Genomic DNA, 9,993 nt, shown 5'->3' with positions numbered 1-9,993 from the left:
ATAACAATATCCTTGATATTTTTATGATCCTAAATATATTATATGTAATTCACAATTTAAAGTTTTAATAAACATAATGTGTAAAAGGGTTAATTCTAAATGTTTGGTCCATTATTGCCTTGGGGGCATTTTATGGATAAAAATATCTACATCAAGCAAAACTTTCACAGAGATATCATCAATTTTAAAGAATGACATAATTTATGTAAAATTTATTATTAGAACAATTTGAACAAATAAAAAGTCCACTGAAATGTATAACAAAATCCAGCCTGACACTGTAAAAATTTGTTTTCGCAAGCTATATATTTGTATGTTTCTCCTCACCAATGAGAAGAACTTAGCTGACAAGTGAGCTCTACAACAACACACGAGTTACGATAAAACAAAAGAAACTGGAATTTTCATACGAGTTTAATAAACCACGGTTTATTTAATAAGGTGTGGGGGTGATATATGAGGATGGATATACAATCAATAGGTCTTAAATCTCTGTCCCACGGATAACCTCCATCTCCTTGCTTACTAGCAGTACAAGGCAAGCTGAGGTTTAGTTAAACATTCTTTATAACAACCTTTTCAGAGAAAATTAGAATACAAATAGCACTAGGTATTTAGTAAATTAAGTCACAGGCCAAAAAGTTCAACTGTGCAGTTTTGAAATCTAACGTCAAATGGGTTCCTGAAACCTTAAGACTGAGTGATCTGCAATGTCTCCAACATGTCTTCAACTGCCTTAAGAGAGTATTTGGTTTCCTTCTTACTTCGACCTGCAAACTAATTAAAAAGGAAAATCAGTTCAGTTAGGTAGGCTCAATTTCATTGCAAAGTTTAAACATCACACCTCATCTTCATATTGTGCAGGAAAATATTATTTTATCATTCCTGTGAAATCACATGTGCTTTACAGTATGAGCAAACTCTGAGTTTCATGGATATTTCCAATAGGGTTTCATCTTCAGTTGAAGTGTACAAATATTTCACTACATACTTGGGTAGTTTAAGATGATTTTAATTAGCATGATAACGTACAAAAGCTTAAATTGAATTTTAAAACTACCCTAGGTTCAGACTCCAAAACATTTATGAGGAATTGAGTAACTTAGATGAAGTTTAAACAGACACATATAGAGGAATAGAGTTGATATTTACTTGTCTAACCTGTAAATAGATGTTTGGAATTTTAAACAAGGTGCATTATACATGCAAGTATCTTAATTAAACATTTAAAAGAAAAAATGTGCATACTGTGACATTATTTAAAATAGGTCACATTTGTAAAACTTCAGACTTGTTACTTAGCTGGATGGTACACGTCTTACGTACTAAGTTCTAGTTCATGTTATAAAACTAATTGGGATTAAATTTTATAATGAAAACAAAATATATTATATCAAGTCCTAGGTTCACATATACAAAAGCAAATTCAGAGCATATTACATTCAAAACTCATACACTGGGGAATCAGTGCTGACTACCCCATGCTGGTTTCAAAATGAGCTTTCTAACTGCTGACAATCACTGTCATTTGCATCAGGTCTGATTTAACACAACAGATTTACCCAATAAGTGCTTGTTCCCTGTGAGGGTGGGGGGAAGTCTATTAATCTGTAGTACTTATTTTCCCATGGTTTAAGTATTGATTAAAATGTGTTGTTAGCAACATCTAGTATTCCTTGTTAGCACAATTTCCAGCAACTGTCTTTTGATGTAAGTACTTAATATTTGATTTACTCTGTGTTTCTTTTCTTTGGAATGAACTGAATGTGGCAAATGACCTGTTCAGAAGGTGGAATGAGAGCACAGATTACAGGAGCAGAGGCTTCATGACTGGTAACCTCCTCTGACCTGACTACATTTAGCACAGTAAATCCCACAGCATTAGGTGCTGCGGCTCAGAGTCTATTTGACAGCGGAGATAACACAAGAGCATCCTAGAGACAGTGAGGAAATGCAAGGCATGAGCCCGCCATACGGCATCACAGCCTAAAGCACAGAGATGTTAAAAATAGCAGTGCTGTTTATGAATTATGGTAAAAAAATCATATTTAAACCTTTAAAACTTCTGTTAGCAATTAAAGATTACAGAGAAGGTATGCTTCTCATGCAATTATCCAGTTGATAAATTTACCTTTGTGGGATTTACCAGAAAAGAAAGACTTTTCTTTTACCACTGCTTACTCAGTATGAGCAGGAATAGCTCTTATCAAATAATTTATGGATTAATTTTGAGGAAATTTGGGGTTGGGGCAAGGGTATACAATATGGTACCACACAGTAATAATTATTCTAATTTCTTTAAGTACAAAGGAAAAATAAAAATCTGTGAAGCTTTAAATTCTATTTTTAAATATAGGATTTTAAAATTTATATGAAATAAATTACATACTAAGAATTAATAAGTAAGAGACTTTGTACAACCAGAATAACTAAACTGCAGACATATGGAAGGGTGACCTTAAACCTAGCAGTGAATCAAACAGAAAAGGCAAAACAAATACTACAGTATGGTTCTGTAGCCTAGAAGGGATTAGCCAGGCCTCCTGAAAAGGACAGAAGGAATGACCACTGGGCGGACCTAAGACATAATGTTTATACTTACTAGCCTAATAAATTTATTCCATGTTGTTCATTGAAATGCCTATTCATAACTTAAGTTCTTGTTTCTACATATGGAGTAATTGAATAATAGCTAATTTTAAAAATGTATTCATGCTATGTCAAAAGATCAATTTCTCAGTAGCTTGTTGTTTCTAATAAAAACCTAAACATACTCATATACTATACAACTATTAGTTTATGTTATTACATTGGTCCTATCTTTAAAACACACACACACACACACACACACACACACACACACACACACACACCAGATATAGGCCATGCCAACTGTATTTGAAGAAACACAGAGTAGCTATTTATAAGCATTTTGAGTTGTATTATGCTAACAGAACTAAGATTTTTCTATAATATATAATATACATAAATAAAGGTTATTTTCATGATATAATTAAGGGGCACAGTTTTTAATGGCCCCAATCTTCTCCAAGCAAGGAATGCTAAAACAACATGAAAACCAAACGAACAGAAGAGAACACTAGCCCTCTAATGACATCTTTCAAAAACTCCATCATAAGCAATTTTCTAAACATTCCAATGTGATCATGTGGCCAGTGGCAGGCAGCAGGATTGCAACAGACAACTGGCTCTAGGCTGGAGCAGAGGGGGAGAAGAGAGTAGAGGACTCCTTATATTAAATCAAAGCCAAAAAGTTATGAACAAACACTAATCCTGCAAAGAGTGAGGCCTGATGTGATGAATCTACAAATACCCAAAAACAAACACACACACACACAACCTTGCTAAGTATCTTCCCAGCCTTCAAATTATAGGCACATCTGAAAACTGTATGTAAACATGATTAAACAAATTGAACTATATATAAGACCTCAAACTAGCAGCCAATTACTTCTGTTCCTTGAAGCATAAATGCTTCAAAGCATGAAGAAAAATACTACCATCCAAAACCAAACTGCATAGGACAGAAACATGGAACAGGAGGAAGAAATGGTCCAAGGGAGCTGAGGAGGAGCTAACAGCAGAGTGGACACCACAGGCTCAGAGCCGCACCAGAGGACTCCAGGCATACAAAACTCTGTATGAAGACCAGAATCGGAAAATCCTGTCAACCATCAATAGGAGGAGAGGCCCTTGGTCTTGCGAAGGTCATATGCCCCAGTACAGGGAAATGCCAGGGCCAGGAATCGGGAGGGGGTGGGTTGGGGAGCAGGGCAAGGGAAAGGTATAGGGGACTTAAGGAGAAGAAACTAGGAAAGGGGATAGCATTTGAAACATAAACAAAGAAAATATCTAATAAAAAAAATAATTTTTTTCTCTAATAAAAATAAAAAAAGGAAATCCAAGTCAGGCTTAACTGGAACAAAGACCAGACATGAAGAATGGTTATAATGGATATCTCACCAACAAAGAGAGGAGGATACAGTAAGGCCAGGAAAGCCACCTTATCACATCTCCAATGCCCATCCCACACACAGTTCCCAACGGCAGGAACTCAGTGTGGAAAAAGAAAAAGAAAGCAAACAAACATCATAGTATGTTACTTGTTAAAATGACAGAATCAAAGAAAAAAGAGAAAGAAAAAGTAAGAGGCAAGAACAGCGAAGGAATGCATTTATAACTAGAGTCTTAAAAGAGGAAAGAAATGGAATTCCTAAGACTATCTTTCTGAACATGACTAAAATCCTAGAAACAACTGTTTTGTGTGTTTATTTTTCGTTATTTATATTTCAAATGCTATCCCGAAAGTTCCCTATACCCCACCCCCGCCCCTGCTGCCCTACCCACCCACTCCCACTACTTGGCCCTGGCCTTCCCCTGTGCTGGGTCATATAAAGTTTACGGCCACTTGTGTTTTGTGTGTTTAGATATAGTGATCCTAAAACAAAGAAAATAAGTTACATACTGACTTAAAGATAAAGAAAAACTTCCTTTGGACAACAAAGTAAAAGTCTAAATCACTTGTGAAAGTCAGGGTGGCATTAGGTTTCTGGACAACATTCTATAGAAAAGCCACTGGGAAAATATGGTTAAAATATGTAAGTAAATGACAGCCAAATAATGTATAAACTGCCAAAGGATTTTATAAATATAAATGCTGTCAAAAATATACAAGCATGTATTTTTCTCATGAACAAATTTCCCATGAAAAAAGTCCCCTGAAAAACCTAATTCCCCTAGAAAGGAGCTCCCGAACACTAAGGAACAGACAGGGCAGGCCTCAGGGTGAGGGCTGTCCAGTCGGCATTAGGCCTTTCTCTTCATTTTCTGACGTATATCTAATCAAATTGCATTCTCAATTCCAATGTGCTTCTAAGCTGCATCTTCTAGTTTAATGTCTGGGTCTTATAATTCTTTTCTATTTAACAAATGAAATTTACAAATACAAGATATCATAAAACTAATAGATCATTTTGTTAGGGAAAGGTCATAAAAATAACATTTGTTAAAGGCTTAAGGCATTGGGAAAAAATTTCAATGATAGACATTTAGCTTTGCACTTTACAGAGATGAAAGTGACAAAGAGACGCCCAGTGATATACACAACAAAATTGCCAATACGAACCTGATAAGCCCTGTTTATTTGATTAGCGGCCCAACTAGCATATTTGATGTTGTCTTTTTTCATTTTTGCACTTGCTTTTGGATTAGAAGCAATATGACTTGCAGACTAAAACAAAACAAGAAAAAGAAACATCAAAAGTAAAACTCTTTTCTAGTTAAGATAATACAGACATGAAAGAGTCATAGCTGTAGAGAGTTGATAACAAGTTTTAACACTGAAGCAAAACAATTTTAAAATAAAAACAATGTTGAATGAAATCAATTCTCTAAACTTAAAATATAAGTTAAAATGCAGCATAGTCAAAAATAACACGACAAAGAATATTTTTAAAGTGTATTTTAAGTGTAATTACTTATGTATTTACATCAGCTCTTAAAGCTAAAATCTCTATCGCTGGGGAAAGCTACTTTGTACATAACAAAGAACTTTACTTAGGTTACTGTTATTTCTTGCCACTGAAGAATAGCAAATCTCCAATATTTAATTATCAAATATTAACAGAGATCTCAAAAAAATTTAGCACAACTCCCAGTATTAACAGGTGAAAACATATTCAGGCCGATAGGAATTATCTAACTTGAACAAAGCAAGTTAAGTGAAATCTCTGAAATAAAGAGGATATTTATCTCTACCTGACTTGTCTTTACTCTACACCAAGAGCTTTCCAATTATATTCTAAAAACCAGAATAGTCACAAAAATTTGCTATATCTTTAAAACAAATGTAGTTTAATGAGAAATCCTTAGTATAATATTTATTAAACAATCTATAAACCTCCAAAATAAAAGGCTGATTTTTAAATATATGCCATATTTCTGGGAAGGGGAGGTTAAACGTTGGTCATATTACTAAATATACCTTGTCCTTATAAGGATCTGCCTAGGGGACTTAGGAAAGTTTTCTTTTATACCTGGTCTCCTTCTCAGTCTTTCTGCTCTCTCCTCTCCAGTCAATGGGTTATCTGTATTCTTGTAGCAATTTCTATACCTCTATAAAATATTATTACATTTTTGGTATGAACTTAGGCAAATACAATGGCTGAAAAACTGAAGACTCAACTCCCAGTTAAATATAGTAGCATTACGGTCAGCTTTGAAATTAATTATATTTGTATCTCAGTTGCACCATTCAGGGAGTTGTGAAATTCAGGTAGCAAGTGGAGAATTTATTTAAATGACTGATGTGAATAACCACTGATCTAAAATGAAAACTCAGAGCAATACCCAGCACTCCAGGTGCTCTGCAGAAGCAGGCAGTTGTTAGTAACCCCTGGCATGGATTCTGTAAGAAGGTTGTTTGATTTATTAGATACTGCTAACAACAGTATATCTCCAAGCCACTGGAACTGTTCCAGGTAGAATCAAAGAAATCTTCCTTCACATTTTTCAGAGGCATAATTTAACCTCCTTTCTTCCCTAAAAATCATCTCATTTGTTTCTTCCTATTGCTGACCTTTCAAACAATTCTCTTCCGCTGGCTTCAACAAGAAGAAATCCATAAAGAGTCCATGAAAAAAAAGCAGTAAAATATTGTCAACACTAATTAGTATACTTGTAAAAAGTGTGAATGAATTTGAGAGAGGAAGGGGGAACATAGCAAAAGGCAGAAGGAAGTAGAAAGTGAATTTTATCAGAACATTACATCCATGTTTAAAATTCTCAAATGATAAATATTCAAAAATAAGCAAAAAAAAAAAAAAAGGCAAACCACAATTTCAAAGAATTAAGGGACCCATTAGAGTTGATTTTCCTAGCCTTTCTGATTGCAAACAGGTGCTCATTTTAGTAATATTCTAAAGCTCTACAAATTGTCCTTCTTCCCATAGCTCTTGTTAATTGATTTTTCTAAGCTCTTTGTGAAGCACACATAAATGATAACTATTTAATCTCACATATAACTTCCAAAGTGTTTCTTTACACTTTTTAAAATGTTTAAAATTTGATATACTAGAGATTTTATTTTTAATACTTTTTATTGACATAACTTAAAATATTAGGAAATAAGTACAATAAAAATTGGCACAAATCCCAAGAACATCAAAACAAATGGACAATAAACATTATGCTTTAGTATTTAATACTGTTTAGTTCTGATAAGTCAAATATATCTCAGTTGAAATGTCAAACAGCAAGAATGTACTAAAATTCACAATTACAGCATTTTTTACCATCTTGTCATAATTAACTATGCTCATCAATAGAATACAAAAGCAAGCAGGGAAAGATTGGAAGGACAGTTAAATGCATTTTAAATGACAGACTCTATCAAGTGACATTGAACACGTATATCAACTCACCATGTAAAGCCCAAACAGAGCTCTCATGTTTCTGTTGTTGAGTTTCAGTGCCTGTGCAAAATACTTTCTTGAAAGCTCGAGGTTTTCAAGTCCACCTTGGGTGTATTTGACCTGTTAAAAGTTGCAGATTGCTGTAACCTGTTTATTTTACTACTTTGAAATGTAGCATGTTCCATCATACATAGGCATGATGTAATGAGAACAGATAGTCTCTAAACAAATGCAACACGCTAAAAGAATTCACATTAAGGTAGTTAATCTAAAATGTAAAACACACCCTCACTCTTGCTGAACTATTCTCTCCAATGAACATTAAGATCTTTGAGTAACGATTATAACCAAAATGTTGTCACACTAAAAAGCAGAGCACAATTTTCATATCAATAGCCTTGCTGTTACACAACGTTGTATTTTCTATTACATGTATTATAAATCTAGACCTTGACAGAAATTTCCTATTTTACATGTGTACTTTATTTTTTTAATTTATTTATTATTATTTTCTTTATTTACATTTCAAATGCTATCCCGAAAGTTCCCTATATCCCACCACCGCCCCTGCTCCCCTACCCACCCACTCTGAGAGCAATAGTCTTTTTATATTCTTTTATAATGACGTATTTGTAACCTTGTGGCATTTAGTTATACTGTGATTCTTAATAGTGTGCAAATTAAACACATTATTTTCAACATGTCAATATTCTAGTCTCCTAGAATATGTATTTAAAACCCATCATCTTTATAAATGTCTCATAAACAATTAAATATGATATAACTAATTCATAATTAGGAAAGAAACAGACACATAGAAACTCACAAATACTGTACTAAATCACAACGAATTTCAGTGTATCTAAACTTTTAATTGAAAAGTATTTCATTTCAATATTTACATGTTTTAGCTTGTATTTCCTCACCACTCACTAGACAGGCTTGTCTAATGTGAGGAAAATATACTTAGTAACATACAACAGACAAAAGCAGCAAATTTCAACTCAATAGTGTTGTAGCTGCAATACATACTTCTGCATACTGCTGACAGTATAAGTGGTTATGTGGATTTGTCATCATCAGCTCCTCTAAGCAAAAGGCTGCTTTGGCATAGCTGCAAAATATTAATGGGATATATTGATTTTAAGTCATCAGTTTTCATAAACGCACCTTAAAATAAATTTAAAACCTTAGTGACATTAGATATTTTATTTCTAAAACTATTTAAATGGATTTATAGCATTTGTTGATTCAAAATATTAGTAACATCAAAACCTTTATTGAAATAAATAAACAAAGCTATTCCAAAGTAATCTACAAATACTCAATGGATATTCCTTTGCTAAAAGTGTGTTATTATCGAGGTACCTACACATTAGTAACACAGGCTTCCACCCTGAGAACTCTACAACTTCTATAAATCCACTGATCATCTAATATTAATGTTTAAATAGAGTAGCAGAAATACAGTATTTAATGAAATAGTGGTTAATTGCTACATAGCCTTCAAAGACATCTGTATCAATATGTTCTATTGTAAAGATTTCTCATTACATTTATATTCAATTATCAACTCAAAATAAAATTATGGGTTTCTAGAACTATCAATAATAGATGAAGTTAGTTCTGATATGCCCTCCACTATTATTAAGTCAAGTGGTGCTTAAAACCTATGGACATCTGCCAGAAGAATTTTGGTAAAGTAGCTTTTAGAACATGTGATTATAACTCACCTTAATTTTTTCTATGCTCAGAGCTATGTATTCATTTTCATTACTTACAGAAAATCCTAAAGAATACTTAGATAATGCAAGATTTATTCCTAGTGAGGTGGTGACCCTCCTCAATAGAACAAGACTAAGAAAGGTTATTTTTTAGCACTTGTTACCAATATGTGAATATTAACACTTGGTATCTTTTTTGAAATATATACAGTCTAAATCCATACCTACCTACAGAGTAATATGTTCATTTTATTAAATACTCATTATACATCCTGTTCTGCTTAAAATATTTAAGTGTATTAACCCATTTTACCTTAATAAAATCCTAAAACATAAAATTTATCATTACAATTCCCTAATAGAGAACATAGGCACAGTGAAGGCAACTATAGCCCAGGGGTCCCACTGCATAGAGCCACTATACAACCACTACCTGTCTTGCCTTTATAGCTCCACACACAACAGAAAACTATGCTGATATAGTAATAAAATGTCAGTGGGTGCTGGGCGTGGTGGCGCACGCCTTTAATTACAGCACTCTGGAGGCAGAGGCAGGCGGNTTTTTGAGTTCAAGGCCAGCCTGGTCTACAAGGTGAGTTCCAGGAAAGCCAGGGCTACACAGAGAAACCCTGTCTCGAAAAAAAAGAAACAACCAACCAACCAAACAAACAAATAAATGTCAGTGGGAACAACAAAAAAACCCACAATGACATCAAGGAACCAAATTCATCCCATAAACTCCCAAAAATCACATTTTAGATTTTGGGAGGATCTTACAGATTTCCATACAACTTCTGCAGTTTTTTAGCCCTAGTTATATTATTCCCAAAACTTAG

At 33.7% G+C, this 9,993-nt stretch overlaps 1 protein-coding gene across 1 annotated transcript in view; it reads right to left on the bottom strand.

Annotated features, from left to right (window-relative positions):
* Positions 1 to 410: 410 nt before the first annotated feature.
* The window catches only part of Emc2 (ER membrane protein complex subunit 2), a 39,060-nt gene continuing 29,477 nt past the window's right edge, over positions 411 to 9,993 (bottom strand). The window contains exons 8-11 of the mRNA XM_021216842.1: positions 8,466 to 8,547; positions 7,443 to 7,553; positions 5,147 to 5,251; positions 411 to 777 (exon numbers count right to left, since the gene is read on the bottom strand). Of these exons, the coding sequence (XP_021072501.1) occupies positions 691 to 777; positions 5,147 to 5,251; positions 7,443 to 7,553; positions 8,466 to 8,547 (385 nt within the window). The 3' untranslated portion in view covers positions 411 to 690. The remainder of the gene's footprint in view (positions 778 to 5,146; positions 5,252 to 7,442; positions 7,554 to 8,465; positions 8,548 to 9,993) is intronic.

This window comes from Mus pahari, chromosome 17, assembly GCF_900095145.1.
Source record: "Mus pahari chromosome 17, PAHARI_EIJ_v1.1, whole genome shotgun sequence".
NCBI classification, from domain to species: domain Eukaryota; kingdom Metazoa; phylum Chordata; class Mammalia; order Rodentia; family Muridae; genus Mus; species Mus pahari.
Note: the sequence above shows the minus strand (reverse complement) of the source record. Positions and strands in the feature narration are given on the sequence as shown.